This window comes from Myxocyprinus asiaticus, chromosome 30, assembly GCF_019703515.2.
Source record: "Myxocyprinus asiaticus isolate MX2 ecotype Aquarium Trade chromosome 30, UBuf_Myxa_2, whole genome shotgun sequence".
NCBI lineage: Eukaryota > Metazoa > Chordata > Actinopteri > Cypriniformes > Catostomidae > Myxocyprinus > Myxocyprinus asiaticus.
The window spans coordinates 18,660,890-18,676,868 of NC_059373.1; the positions used below are offsets into that span (position 1 = coordinate 18,660,890).

At 37.4% G+C, this 15,979-nt stretch overlaps 1 protein-coding gene across 1 annotated transcript; it reads left to right on the forward strand.

Annotated features, from left to right (window-relative positions):
- The first annotated feature begins 218 nt into the window (after positions 1-218).
- On the forward strand, positions 219-12,628 carry LOC127421318 (vacuolar protein sorting-associated protein 45-like). Its single transcript, XM_051664319.1, has 15 exons — positions 219-492; positions 836-970; positions 1,080-1,140; positions 1,282-1,361; positions 1,563-1,631; positions 1,731-1,868; positions 2,487-2,597; positions 2,940-3,074; positions 3,257-3,370; positions 3,498-3,665; positions 5,110-5,268; positions 5,444-5,551; positions 5,673-5,794; positions 10,760-10,891; positions 11,645-12,628. The coding sequence occupies exons 1-15, from the start codon at positions 400-402 to the stop codon at positions 11,724-11,726; spliced, it is 1,707 nt and encodes a 568-aa protein (XP_051520279.1). The 5' UTR covers positions 219-399; the 3' UTR covers positions 11,727-12,628.
- The last annotated feature ends 3,351 nt before the right edge of the window (positions 12,629-15,979 follow it).

Below are 15,979 nucleotides of genomic sequence, written 5' to 3' on the forward strand. Positions count from 1 at the left end.
AAAAAGTCAAATTAATAGCAGATACAAAATAAACTGATAATCCACCTCGCCCTCACCAATATGGCGTTTTATGTACTACGATTCATTTGGCAGCTTTGAATTATGGGATATTTTCCAGGTACTTACGAACTGTTTGTAGACCAGTTGGACTAGTCCATTGAATCCGCAAGTCTAGCAGATCCATTGATCAAAAACTGATCCCAGATCAGATGTGTATTGCATGCACGCGAACACCGGAAGTATTTGTAAACTCCAACGGTTGTCTTCCATTGTCAACAATATTTTTATACGGGAGCTTACTGATCAAAAGAGCCATTTATATTTCGTTAAACATCTGTAAAACGATCGGAGCATTGGACCCATTCTCACTGACAATTAGAAAATAGAGAAAACGACAAAATGAACGTGACTCTGGCTGTCAAGCAGTATATTTCCAAAATGATAGAGAGCAGCGGTCCGGGGATGAAGGTGCTGCTTATGGATAAAGAGACGGTAAGTAAATGTAAACATAAGTAAAGTAAATGTATAAGTTATTTATACAATAAAGAGCAAATGTTCTTAAACCACCGATAGTCCGGTATTATGTGCAGTGCGTATGGGTTATGATGTTGCCTGACATATATCACTCAACCCATTGCTATTGAATAAACTGTCAGTTTTCTTAAATGCCCCAAAATGCTGTCTATGTGTGCAGCTCCCCCCTTTTTTTTTTTTTTTTTTTTTTTTTTTGGCTCAAGTGACACCACCAGTGACAAAACGGTGGCGACCAGCCAGTTGTATATGAATGAAGTTTCACATCTCTTACTAATGAATATGTGTATGTTAATCTTTATAGACCAGCATAGTAAGTGTGGTCTACACACAGTCTGAGATACTGCAGAAGGAAGTCTACCTTTTTGAGCGCATTGACTCACAAAATCGAGACAACATGAAGCACCTTAAGGCTATCTGCTTTCTCCGGCCAACCAAGGTATCCCATCTCTTAAAGTCTCTTGTACAATATGTATAAATATAGATTAGACTGCAGATAATTTACTACTACTGTAGATTATTTCATGCTTGCACCTCTCTGTTTTCAGGAAAACGTAGAACACCTGATTCAAGAGCTTCGCCGACCAAAGTATAGTGTCTATTTCATCTGTGAGTAGCAGCAATAGATAAATAGACACAATGCATCTCGGATTTACCTCTCCGTATGCTTAATTTGCATAATGCATGCAGCTGATGAGGATGGGCATAAGATGCACTGAATTCATGACTTCTGATTTTTTTTCTATGTAGATTTCAGTAATGTGATCAGTAAGAGTGAAGTCAAGGCCTTGGCTGAGGCAGATGAACAAGAAGTAGTTGCAGAGGTGCAGGTGTGTGAAGTCTCCTTTATAATGAAATCGTTGGCACTAGTAGTGTATTGCTTTCTGCTAGATATATTTATGTTGTTAAACTAAAGCAGTGTTTATATAATAATAATAATAAAAAGCTCAATGCTTCCTAAATGTTCATGGACTTAATGAAATATTTGTTGCATGTTTCATTCTAATTGAATTGCTTTTACCTTACTGTAGGAGTTCTATGGAGATTTCATTGCAGTAAACCCTCACCTTTTCTCCCTAAACATTCAAGGAGTATCCAGGGTAAGAGAAAATGTGAACTCTTTGTTCTTCAAGACTGTTTGGGACTCTAGAATGTTCTAGAAGGTTTCAGGCCTTTTGTAAAAATCCCTTTGTTTATAGGGTCGCAGGTGGGAGCCCAGTGTGCTGCCTCGTGTCACTCAAGGTCTAACTTCAGTGTTGCTGGCTTTGAAGAAATGCCCCATGATCCGCTATCAACTCTCTTCTGACATGTCCAAAAGGCTGGCAGAGAGTGTCAAAGTAAGCCTTTACTTTTATGCATCTTTGTAAATACATCTGTAATGTGCCACTATACGTAAATGGTTTGATTATTGGAGTTTTATTTACTCCATAGAATAGGGCTGCATGATTATGACAAAAATCATAATCGACGATTATTTTGCTTGATATTGTAATTGCGATTAGTCATTTTGATTAAAATACTTTTGTAGGGCAATTGCATGGCATATTCTTTATGTAGGCTACACATCCAGAACAAGCTGAGAATTGTTCCTGAATTGCTTTGTTGCATAAAAAGCAAGTGTTTTAAAATTTTGAATAAATTATACTCAGAAAATGTGCAACAAAACGTCGTTTTTGATATGCTAATAGACTAATTAAAACAGATTTTCTGACTGTCTATAGCATCCATGTACGCAAAGTCTTGACACTACAGAAATAGAACTAAATTAAATGATGTAATTGACACTTTTCTCGATTAGTTAATTTCAGCAGCTGTAATTGTAATCTCGATTATTTTTTTGATTAATTGTACAGCCCTACCATAGATGTCAGTGTGCAACAAGACTGCTATTTTAGAGATGTATCTCTTCCTTGAGGAAACTGTGTGAACTTGTTTACCGTTTGTGTCTACCACAGCAAATCATTACTAAGGAGTACGAGCTGTTTGACTTCAGAAAAACAGAAGTACCTCCTCTTCTGCTGATTGTAGACAGAAGTGATGATGCCATAACTCCTCTTCTCAACCAGGCAAGAAACAACGTCTCTTAAAAATGTTACAGAAGTTCAATAGAAGGGGCCCCTCATACTGTATTACAGAATAAAATCTAGTAGTAAAATCCTAAACCTGACCACTAGAGGGTGATAGAGCCCATGCTTTTATTCTGGATTATCTGGAGATATTGGTAAAACAGCATTTTAGTATCAAGTTTTAGAGTTAGACACTACATAGTATCTTTTTTCATTCTCTTTCTCCTTTTTTGAAAATGCAGCCAATGTATTCTAGTTTTGCTTAAAACAATCATAGTTCAACAGCCAAATAAATATTACATAGCCATTTAGTGTTAATATGTACACATTTCCTTTCTGTAGTGGACGTATCAGGCTATGGTTCATGAGCTACTGGGCCTCAATAACAACCGCATAGACCTGTCAAGAGTGCCTGGAATCAGTAAAGACCTACGGGAAGTGGTCTTATCTGCAGAAAATGATGAGTTTTATGCAAATGTGAGTAACAATTGTCTTGTAGTTTGAGGTGCATCCACAGATGACAATAAAGTGCAATACATCATGAAATTATGTACTAGATTCATTTAATTTTCATCACACAGAAATGTACTTGTATGTAAGCTAATCTAATACAGTGTATAACTGCTTAAATGTTTTTTCACTCTCTTTCTGTCAATCAGAACTTGTACATGAATTTTGGTGAGATTGGAACAAACATCAAGAACTTGATGGAGGATTTCCAGAAGAAAAAGCCCAAGGGCCAACAGAAATTAGAGTCCATATCTGACATGAAGGTTAGAGGGCTGTTGCAGAACTCTTTCTTTGCGGAACAAACCTATATAAGGAGTGTTGTATCATTGTGTCAAAAATCTATTGTTTTTTTGGGGGTTTTTTTATGACTACTTCCTGCTCTCTTTGTAGGCATTTGTGGATAACTACCCACAGTTTAAGAAAATGTCAGGCACAGTGTCGAAGCACGTGACCGTGGTTGGGGAGCTGTCTCGCCTGGTCAGTGAGAGACAACTCATGGAGGTCTCGGAGGTGGAGCAGGAACTGGCCTGCCAGAATGACCATTCCAGTGTGCAGCAGGTCAGATGCTTATCAGATGCTTATCAGAAACTGAATACAGGCCTGTATTTAATTTTAATTTAATTACATTTTTTCACCAAGTGCTCATTTATTTATAAATGAATGCATAGATATTCATAATTAATTTATATACACTGGTGGCCAAAAGTTTGGAATAATGTACAGATTTTGCTCTTATGGAAAGAAATTGGTACTTTTATTCATCAAAGTGGCATTCAACTGATCACAATGTATAGTCAGGACATTAATAATGTGACCAATTTCACTTTGCAGATCCTTGGCATTCTAGCTGTCAGTTTGTCCAGATACTCAAATCATTTTGACATTTCACCCCACACTTCGTGTAGCACTTGCCATAGATGTGGCTGTCTTGTCGGGCACTTCTCACGCACCTTACAGTCTAGCTGATCCCACAAAAGCTCAATGGGGTTAAGATCCATAACACTCTTTTCCAATTAACTGTTGTCCAATGTCTGTGTTTCTTTGCCCACTCTAATATTTTCTTTTGGTTTTTCTGTTTCAAAAGTGGCTTTATCTTTGTAATTCTTCCCATAAGGCCTGCACCCCTGAGTCTTCTCTTTACTGTTGTACATGAAACTGTTGTTTAGCAGGTAGAATTCAATGAAGCTGTCAGCTGAGGACATGTGAGGCATCTATTTCTCTTGTTTAGTTGTACATCTGGGCCTTCCACATCTCTTTCTGTCCTTGTTAGAGCCAGTTGTTCTTTGTCTTTGAAGACTAGTATACACCTTTGTATGAAATCTTCAGTTTTTATTGGCAATTTCAAGCATTGTATAGCCCTCATTCCTCAAAAAAAAAAAAAAAAAAAAAAAAAAAAAAAAAAAACACGATTGACGAGTTTCTAGAGAAAGCTGATATTGACCTTAAGACATGCCAGTCTATTGCATACTGTGGCAACTCAAAAACAAACACAAAGACAATGTTAAGCTTCATTTAACGAACCAAATAGCTTTCAGGAGTGTTTGATATAATGGCAAGTGATTTTCTAGTACCAAATTAGCAATTTAGCATGATTACTCAAGGATAAGGTGTTGGAGTGATGGCTGTTGGAAATGGGGCCTGTCTAGATTTGATCAAAAATTACTTTTTTCAAATAGTGATGGTACTGTTTTTTACATCAGTAATGTCCTGAATTAAAGGTGAATTAAAGTACCAATTTCCTATTGAAACAGCAAAATCTGCACATTATTCCAAACTTTTGGCCACCAGTGTACATACTGTAGATTAACACTCCAAAATGTTTCCAAAATGGAATTGAGTAGTGAATTGAATGATGAGAGAGAAAGACTGGGTGCCTATATTGACAATAAATTGTCACCACACATTTTTTTTATTGTTTTTTTATCTTGCTGACTGAGCACAAAAATGAACAGAGCGCAACAATATCCTGTAGGAAATAATGTACTTGTTCCTCTTTCTGCAGAATGTGAGACGGCTACTGCAGAACCCTCGACTGAGCGAACTCGATGCTGTGCGGCTCGTGATGCTGTATGCACTTCGCTATGAAAAACACAGCAGCAGTATCCTGCCCAGCCTTATGGAGGAGCTCAACCGCAGAGGAGTGTCCGAGAGACACCGCAAGGTGAGGGCCATCAGATCTTTCCAGTTGTCCTACGATGTATTAGTAAAGATGGGCGATCCAGGCAGCTATGCAATTAATATGATTAAGTCAGGTTGATTGATTACCAAAATGGTAACTTCTAAACTATGGAAACTAAATACCGATATGCTTTACTTTGCCTCCATCTGTGCTTCAGATGGTACAGGCTGTGGTGGAATATGGGGGCAAACGAGTCAGAGGAAGTGACCTCATCACTCCCACAGATGCTGTGGCCATTACCAAACAATTTTTCAAAGGACTTAAGGTTAAGCATTTGTTTACTAATGTGTTTTCTCGACATGTCATATTGCCAAAGTAACATGCTCAGTTTAAAAAAAAAGCTTTGGTAGACTTGTTTGTGATCATGTTTGTGCTTGTTTGAACAGGGAGTTGAGAATGTGTACACACAGCATCAGCCGCTGCTACATGACACACTGGATCAGCTGATCAAGGGTCGTTTGAAGGATAGCCAGTTCCCCTACCTCGGGCCAAATTCTCTGAGAGACAGGTGACACAGATACAATAATAGACTGACATGCACACTCGTATAGTAAATATATCAGTGAGCATGTATTGATATTTAATGTAAGTTTTTTGTTATTTTTATAGCTTTAACCTCCCACCAGTTAAATTAGTTTCAGATTGCCTTTTTAACCCGCAGAGACCCACGTAGCAAAATTGCAACACGTATAAAGCAATCAAATAATATTAAATAAATAGATTAATTATTTATTAGTCGATATACAGTATATATATATATATATATATATGTATGTATGTATGTATGTATGTATGTATGTATGTATATACAGTTGAAGTCAGAAGTTTACATACACTTACGCTAAAGTCATTAAAACTCATTTTTTTTAACCACTCCACAGATTTCATATTAGCAAACTATAGTTTTGGCAAGTCGTTTAGGACATCTATTTTGTGCATGACACGAGTAATTCTTCCAACAATTGTTTACAGACAGATTGTTTCACTTTTAATTAACTATATCACAATTCCAGTGGGTCAGAAATTTACATTCACTAAGTTAACTGTGCCTATAAGCAGCTTGGAAAATTCTAGGAAATGATGTCAAGCCTTTAGGCAATTAGCTTCTGATAGGCTAATTGGAGTAAACTGGAGGTGTACTTGTGAATGTATTTTAAGGCCTATCTTCAAACTTAGTGCCTCTTTGCTTGACATCATGGGAAAATCAAAAGAAATCCGCCAAGACCTCAGAAAAAAAAGTGTGGATCTCCACAAGTCTGGTTCAACCTTGGGAGCAATTTCCAAACACCTGAAGGTACCACGTTCATCTGTAGAAGCAATAGTACGCAAGTATAAACACCATGGGACCACGCAGCCATCATACCGCTCAGGAAGGAGACGCATTCTGTCTCCTAGAGATAAACATAGTTCTGTGCAAAAAGTGTAAATCAATCCCAGAACAACAGCAAAGGACCTTGTGAAGATGCTGGAGGAAACAGGTAGACAAGTATCTATATCCACAGTAAAATGATTCCTATATCGACATAATCTGAAAGGCTGCTCAGTAAGTAAACTGAATACAGGCCTGTATTTAATTTTAATTTAATTACATTTTTTCACCAAGTGCTCATTTATTTATAAATGAATGCATAGATATTCATAATTAATTTATATACACTGGTGGCCAAAAGTTTGGAATAATGTACAGATTTTGCTCTTATGGAAAGAAATTGGTACTTTTATTCATCAAAGTGGCATTCAACTGATCACAATGTATAGTCAGGACATTAATAATGTGACCAATTTCACTTTGCAGATCCTTGGCATTCTAGCTGTCAGTTTGTCCAGATACTCAAATCATTTTGACATTTCACCCCACACTTCGTGTAGCACTTGCCATAGATGTGGCTGTCTTGTCGGGCACTTCTCACGCACCTTACAGTCTAGCTGATCCCACAAAAGCTCAATGGGGTTAAGATCCATAACACTCTTTTCCAATTAACTGTTGTCCAATGTCTGTGTTTCTTTGCCCACTCTAATATTTTCTTTTGGTTTTTCTGTTTCAAAAGTGGCTTTATCTTTGTAATTCTTCCCATAAGGCCTGCACCCCTGAGTCTTCTCTTTACTGTTGTACATGAAACTGTTGTTTAGCAGGTAGAATTCAATGAAGCTGTCAGCTGAGGACATGTGAGGCATCTATTTCTCTTGTTTAGTTGTACATCTGGGCCTTCCACATCTCTTTCTGTCCTTGTTAGAGCCAGTTGTTCTTTGTCTTTGAAGACTAGTATACACCTTTGTATGAAATCTTCAGTTTTTATTGGCAATTTCAAGCATTGTATAGCCCTCATTCCTCAAAAAAAAAAAAAAAAAAGTCAGCAAGTAAGCAAGAAGCCAGCGCTCCAAAACCGCCATAAAAAAAACCAGACTACAGTTTAAAAGTGCACATGGGGACAAAGATCTTACTTTTTGGATAAACTTTTCTCTGGTTTGATGAAACAAAAACATTGTGGCCATAATGACCATCGTTATGTTTGGAGGAAAAAGGGTGAGGCTTGCAAGCCGAAGATCACCATCACAACCGTGAAGCATGGGGGAGGCAGCATCATGTTGTGAGGGTGCTTTGCTGCAGGAGAGACTGGTGCTCTTCACAAAATAGATGGTATCATGAGGAAGGAAAATTATGTGGAGATATTGAAGCAACATCTCAAGACATCAGCCATGTAGTTAAAGCTCGGTCGCAAATCGGTCTTCCAAATGGACAATGACCCCAAGCAAAATGGCTTAAGGACAACAAAGTCAAGGTATTGGAGTGGCCATCACAAAGCCCTGAACTCAGTCTGATAGAAAATTTGTGGGCAGAACTGAAAAAGCGTGTGCGAGAAAGGAGGCCTACAAATCTGACTCAGTTACACCAGTTCTGTCTGGAGGAATGGGCCAAAATTCCAGCAAATTAAGCTTGTGGAAGGCAACCCAAAACGTTTGACCCAAGTTAAACAATTTAAAGGCAATGCTACCAAATACAGTTGTGCTCAAAAGTTTGCATACCCTTGGAGAATTGGTAATATATGTACCATTTTTAAAGAAAACATGAGTGAGCAGGCAAAACACATTTCTTTTATTTCTTATGGGATTCATATTCAACTGTAGGTTATAACAGAATGGCACAATCATAAAACAAAACATGGCAACGAAGAAAAAAATTAAATGACCCCTGTTCAAAAGTCTGCATACCCTTAGTTCTTAATACGTGTATTGCCCCCTTTAGCATCAATGACAGCGTGCAGTCTTTTGTAATAGTTGTCTATGAGGCCCCAAATTCTTGCAGGTGGTATAGCTGCCCATTCGTCTTGGCAAAATGCCTCCAGGTCATGCAAAGTCTTTGGTCGTCTTGCATGAACCGCATGTTTGAGATCTCCCCAGAGTGGCTCGATGATGTTAAGGTCAGGAGACTGTGATGGCCACTCCAGAACCTTCACCTATTTCTGCTGTAACCACTGGAGTGTCAACTTGGCCTTGTGCTTAGGGTCATTGTCATGCTGGAAAGTCCAAGAGCGTCCCATGCACAGTTTTCATGCAGAAGAATGCAAATTGTCTGCCAGTATTTTCTGATAACATGCTGCATTCATCTTGCCATCAATTCTCACAAGATTCCCCGTGCCTTTAAAGCTCACACACCCCCAAAACATCAGTGAACCACCACCATGCTTCACAGTGGGGATGGTATTCTTTTCACTATAGGCCTTGTTGACCCCTCTCCAAACATAGCGCTTATTGTTGTGACCATAAAGCTCTATTTTGGTCTCGTCACTCCAAATTACAGTGTGCCAGAAGCTGTGAGGCGTGTCAAGGTGTTGTCGGGCATATTGTAACTGGGCTTTTTTGTGACATTGGCTTCTTTCTGGCAACTCGACCATGCAGCTCATTTTTGTTCAAGTATCGTCGTATTGTGCTCCTTGAAACAACCACGCCGTCTTTTTCCAGAGCAGCCTGTATTTCTCCTGAGGTTACCTGTGGGTTTTTCTTCGTATCCCGAACAATTCTTCTGGCAGTTGTGGCTGAAATCTTTCTTGGTCTACCTGACCTTGGCTTGTATCAAGAGATCCCCAAATTTTCCACTTCTTAATAAGTGATTGAACAGTACTGACTGGCATTTTCAAGGCTTTGGATATCTTTTTATATCCTTTTCCAGCTTTATAAAGTTCCATTACCTTCTTACACAGGTCTTTTGACAGTTCTTTTCTGCTCCCCATGGCTCAGTATCTAGCCTGCTCAGTGCATCCACGTGAGAGCTAACAAACTCATTGACTATTTATACACAGACACTAATTGCAATTTAAAAAGCCACAGGTGTGGGAAATTAACCTTTAATTGCCATTTAAACCGGTGTGTCTCACCTTGTGTGTCTGTAACAAGGCCAAACATTCAAGGGTATGTAAACTTTTGATCAGGGCCATTTGGGTGATTTCTGTTATCATTATGATTTAAAAAGGAGCCAAACAACTGTGATAATAAATGGCTTCATATGATCACTATCCTTAAATAAAAGACAGTTTTTTTGCATGATTAGTCATATTTTCAAAATCAATGCCAAAATTTCACAATTTCTGCCAGGGTATGCAAACTTTTGAGCACAACTGTACTAACAAAGTGTATGTAAACTTCTGACTCACTGGGAATGTTATGAAAGAAATAAAAGCTGAAATAAATCATTCTCTCACTATTATTCTGATATTTCACTTTCTTTCTTCTGCAGAACACAAATTATGATTTTTAGAAGAATATTTCAGCTCTGTAGGTCCATACAATGAAAGTGAATGGGTGCCAAAACTGTGACGCTCCAAAAAGCACATAAAGGCATCATAAAAGTAATCCAAATGACTCCAGTATTTTAATCCATGTCTTCTGAAGCGATATGATAGGTGTGGGTAAGAAACAGATCAATATTTAAGTTATATTTTGCTAGAAATTCTTCTCCCTGCCCAGTAGTGGGCGATATGCATAAAGAATTTGAATCACCAAAAACACAATAGAAGAATGTGAAAGTGAAAGAGGAGAATTTATAGTAAAAAAAAAAAAGGACTTAAATATTGATCTGTTTCCCACCCACACCTATCATATCGCTTCTGAAGATATTAATTTAACCACTGGATTCTTATGGATTACTTTTTTGCTGACTTATGTAATTTTTGGAGTTTCAAAATTTTGACACCCATTCACTTGCATTGTATAGAACAAAAGAGCTGAGAAATTCTTCTGAAGATCTTCATTTGAGTTCAGCAGAAGAAAGTCATACACCTTTGGGATGGCAGGAGGGTGAGTAAATGATGAGAGAATTTTAATTTGTGGGTGAACTAACCCTTTTAATGTACAAGATTACCATGCAGATTCTTGGACTACAGTGATATAAAATTGCTTTAACTTAGAACTTACTTAGACACTTACTTGGACTGTTGTGTTCCTGAGAAAAGTTTCACACTCTGTCTGCACCCTTCAGACCTCAAGACATTATCGTCTTTATAATTGGTGGGGCCACTTATGAGGAGGCATTGGCTGTTTATAACCTGAACCGCACAATGCCAGGGGTGCGCATTGTACTCGGGGGCACGTCCATTCTCAACACTAAGAGGTCAGTCTCTTTAAATACTCTCAATGTTGTCATCTCTTTTTCACCACCTCACCTCTTTCCATTTGGCCTCTGGCATCCTAGTCTTTGTCTTATTTTTGCCCCCCAAAAATGAAATTTCTGTCATCATTTACTCACCTTCATTTACACAAAAGGAGATGTTAGGTAGAATGTAAGCCTCAGTCACCATTGACTTTAATTGCACCTTTTTCCCATACAGTGAGAAAGTGATGACAGAATTGTAATTTTTGCTTGAGCTATCCCATTAAGCATTTTGTAGCACTGATTTGAAATCTCTCTGGCATTGCATCACTAATTTGTAAATATTATTTAGCAATACATTCTTATAATTTATTTCTTTATTCACATGCAATGTTAATTTATTACTCCATGTATGACCTTTGATTTTTCAAAACTGATGAATTTAGTTTTTGCTAAACAAATTAATAAACCATAACTAATTTCCACCTAGTTTAACCAGAACTGTGGCTATTGTATTCTGTAGACAGCAGCAGCTAGTGCAGTTCACCGAGTAATTTGCCTCTCTATAAAATTCCTGAAACTAAATTTGTAATTCAGATGTACTGTATATAAATGAACATTTTGCTTTCTGTTTCCTTGTCATTTCTCCATTCCATGTATCACTTTATGTGTGATGTTAGACATCTTCTGTAACCCACTGTGGGTTGTGTAAACCTGAGTCTGCAAAATACATTGAGTGCTCATTTTTACCCAAATTTGTTCCCGTTGTTACAGCTTCCTGGAGGAAGTGATGCTCTCAGTAGGTTCTGCAGGTGACAGGACACAAGGAGCGAGCCGTCAACCAAGTCGACGCTAAAGTATTATAATCATCACTCATATTAATGTGTGCTTACACAGTGCTGTCTGTCTACTGAACCCTGAGCTGAGCACATTGTTCCCTCTGTTTCTCACTCCTGACATTCCTTTAAAACGTATCATCATTTTAGTCAAGATATTATGTAAGCAGGGTGTTGCTTATGATGTGTGAAACTTTCTAAATGTGCATTACTTTTATGATCATGTGTAAATAATGTTGAAATGCAGTGTTGCCACATTTGGACAGATGGATCATTGGATCATTCTTGGACAGATGATCACGTAAATACATTAAGTGTCTGTATATAAAAAAGTAAAATTAAAAGGCTGCTTTTGCTCTGTATATATATAACTTGGGCAACAATGTTAATGTGAAACGTGCTTTAAAGGACCCCATCATATCTGGAAAATCATTTTAATCAGTTTGTTTATAAACTGAGCAAAATCAACAGTTTGAAGACTTTAGCGCTTGAGTTTTCAAAAATTCAAAGTGGTCCACCATATTTTTATGTAAGTATTCACATCTTTGTCCAGCTACATGAAATGACATGCTTCAATTATGCAGACATGGATAAATGTGTTTTTAAAAAAGATAAAGGAATATGGAATATTTAATTGCTGTGCTTTATCTGTTCATGAACAAGTTAGCTCATTGAATCAAACATTGCAAGTAAGTACTAAGTATTTATGTCTACCAGAGACCATAAAACAGCATTTAGAGCATTCATTTCCATTTTGTATGGGATGACTGTTCTTGGTAGACAAATAATGACACTCAAGAAAACACACTAATGGGTTTTGTTTTCTGTATGTGCATGCACAGCTTTTTTCCATCGGTCCATTTAATTTGTCTTTGCCTTTGTGAAACTGGCTTGATATTATGAATAAAATTAAAATATTGTATGATTCTTTTCAGTAAATGAAAGGACATATTAATACCTATCTATCTATAGTTTGTGATATTGTGATGCAATCACCACAGCATCAGTTTTTACAAACTCTTAAACATCTGACAGATGAAAGTGTATCAAGAAGACTGAGCTTAGCCCTGACCTCCACTTTAACCTCCAAAGCTTAAACCCCCTCGACTCGTTCAGGCTGTTCTACTATAACTTCCCCTCCTCCCCCTAATCGCACCTATAAATCCCCACCATCAGTCAGAGAACTATCAGACCTGAACAACTGAGTGGATTTACTGCACTAAGCACAAAATTGTGTATAGGATAAATAAAAAGTTTAATGGTTGCTTTCTATGACTCTGTGTGGTAGATTTCCAGCCAGATGATGTTGCACTTGATGTGTCGTACCAAAGTACATACAGAGGAACAAAAACATGTCCAAGAAGTGCGTGTTTGTTGTTTTCAGATTTGAGTGGCTGGTTGACATGTTGTGCGGTGTGACTTGCTAGATTCTATCTAAAACTATTTTAAACAGCTTTGTGCTCAACCCAATCTCATGAAAATTTGTATATATTTTACGAGTTGTCTATTTTGTATGATTTCGTACAATTTTGTTTGTATAAATTTGTATGGGATGTCTAATGCGGAAGCGTGAGTTCCACGCATGAGGCATTAAGGACATGCTTCTTAATATTATGTCCTTACCCAAACACCTTATCTAAACCTAACCGATCAGTAGAGTGTGAAAACATGATAGGAAGTTGTTGTGTGTGACAGAAGCAAGTAATTGTCGTGTATTAGATGGAAACGATGTCCAGTGACGTCATTGGCTGTAGTAAGTCATATGAAATCATACGAGTGCAGTCGTACAAGATCATACGAATTAGCCAAATTTAGAAAAGTCCTATGAATTCTTACAATTTCGCAGTGGGTGTGTGTTGTGCTAATTCTCGCTAATTATTATTATTAATTGAGAGGCTGCATGGGATATATTGTACTTAAAAAATAATTTGTGGCACTAGTGAAGACAAGATGCTTAAAATTCTTTTAAAATTAAAAGAAATGGTGACCAGTCACAGCATCTGAAATACACTTTCCCATACATTCAAGTAAATTTTAACCTAAAATCATGTTCACTTAAAAAAGGCTCATGGATATATGCATCCACTAATATACAGACAATAAAAAGATATGTGATTTTATTTCTCATTGACAGTATATCTACTTGGAGTCAGTTTAAGATATCTGAATCTGAATCAGAATGAGCTTTATTGCCAAGTATGCTTACACATACAAGGAATTTGTCTTGGTGACAGAAGCTTCCAGTGCACAAACAGTACAAGACAGAGATAATGAAAAAATAGAATAAAAATAAAAAGCGAATAGAAAATATATATAGAAATACACAATAAGACAAAAAAAAAAAAAAAATATATATATATATATATATATATATATATATATATATATATATATATATATATATATTTATATATATACAATTGTGCTCAAAAGTTTGCATACCCTGGCAGAAATTGTGAAATTTTGGCATTGATTTTGAAAATATGACTGATCATGCAAAAAAACTGTATTTAAGGATAGTGATCATATGAAGCCATTTATTATCACATAGTTGTTTGGCTCCTTTTTAAATCATAATGATAACAGAAATCGCCCAAATGGCCCTGATCAAAAGTTTACATACCCTTGAATGTTTGGCCTTGTTACAGACACACAAGGTGAGACACACAGGTTTAAATGGCAATTAAAGGTTAATTTCCCACACCTGTGGCTTTTTAAATTGCAATTAGTGTCTGTGTATAAATAGTCAATGAGTTTGTTAGCTCTCACGTGGATGCACTGAGCAGGCTAGATACTGAGCCATGGGGAGCAGAAAAGAACTGTCAAAAGACCTGTGTAAGAAGGTAATGGAACTTTATAAAGCTGGAAAAGGATATAAAAAGATATCCAAAGCCTTGAAAATGCCAGTCAGTACTGTTCAATCACTTATTAAGAAGTGGAAAATTTGGGGATCTCTTGATACAAGCCAAGGTCAGGTAGACCAAGAAAGATTTCAGCCACAACTGCCAGAAGAATTGTTCGGGATACAAAGAAAAACCCACAGGTAACCTCAGGAGAAATACAGGCTGCTCTGGAAAAAGACGGTGTGGTTGTTTCAAGGAGCACAATACGACGATACTTGAACAAAAATGAGCTGCATGGTCGAGTTGCCAGAAAGAAGCCAATGTCACAAAAAAGCCCGGTTACAATATGCCCGACAACACCTTGACACGCCTCACAGCTTCTGGCACGCTGTAATTTGGAGTGACGAGACCAAAATAGAGCTTTATGGTCACAACCATAAGCGCTATGTTTGGAGAGGGGTCAACAAGGCCTATAGTGAAAAGAATACCATCCCCACTGTGAAGCATGGTGGTGGCTCACTGATGTTTTGGGGGTGTGTGAGCTCTAAAGGCACGGGGAATCTTGTGAGAATTGATGGCAAGATGAATGCAGCATGTTATCAGAAAATACTGGCAGACAATTTGCATTCTTCTGCACGAAAACTGCGCATGGGACGCTCTTGGACTTTCCAGCACGACAATGACCCTAAGCACAAGGCCAAGTTGACCCTCCAGTGGTTACAGCAGAAAAAGGTGAAGGTTCTGGAGTGGCCATCACAGTCTCCTGACCTTAACATCATCAAGCCACTCTGGGAAACAAACGTTTGTCTCAAACGTGCGGTTCATGCAAGACGACCAAAAACTTTGCATGACCTGGAGGCATTTTGCCAAGACGAATGGGCAGCTATACCACCTGCAAGAATTTGGGGCCTCATAGACAACTATTACAAAAGACTGCACACTGTCATTGATGCTAAAGGGGGCAATACACAGTATTAAGAACTAAGGGTATGCAGACTTTTGAACAGGGGTCATTTCATTTTTTTCTTTGTTGCCATGTTTTGTTTTATGATTGTGCAATCCTGTTATAACCTACAGTTGAATATGAAAACCGTGTATGTATATACTGAACAAAAATATAAACGCAACATGCAACAATTTCAAAGATTTTACTGAGTTACAGTTCATTTAAGGAAATCAGTCAATTGAAATTAATTCATTAGGCCCTAATCTAATCTAATCAATGCGTATGGAAAATTTCTGGGATCTTTTATTTCAGCTCATGAAACATGGGACCGACACTTTACATGTTGCGTTTATATTTTTGTTCAGTGTGTGTGTGTGTGTGTGTGTGTGTGTGTGTGTGTATGTATGTATGTATGTATATATATATATATATATATATATATATATATATATATATATATATATATATATATATACACGTATGG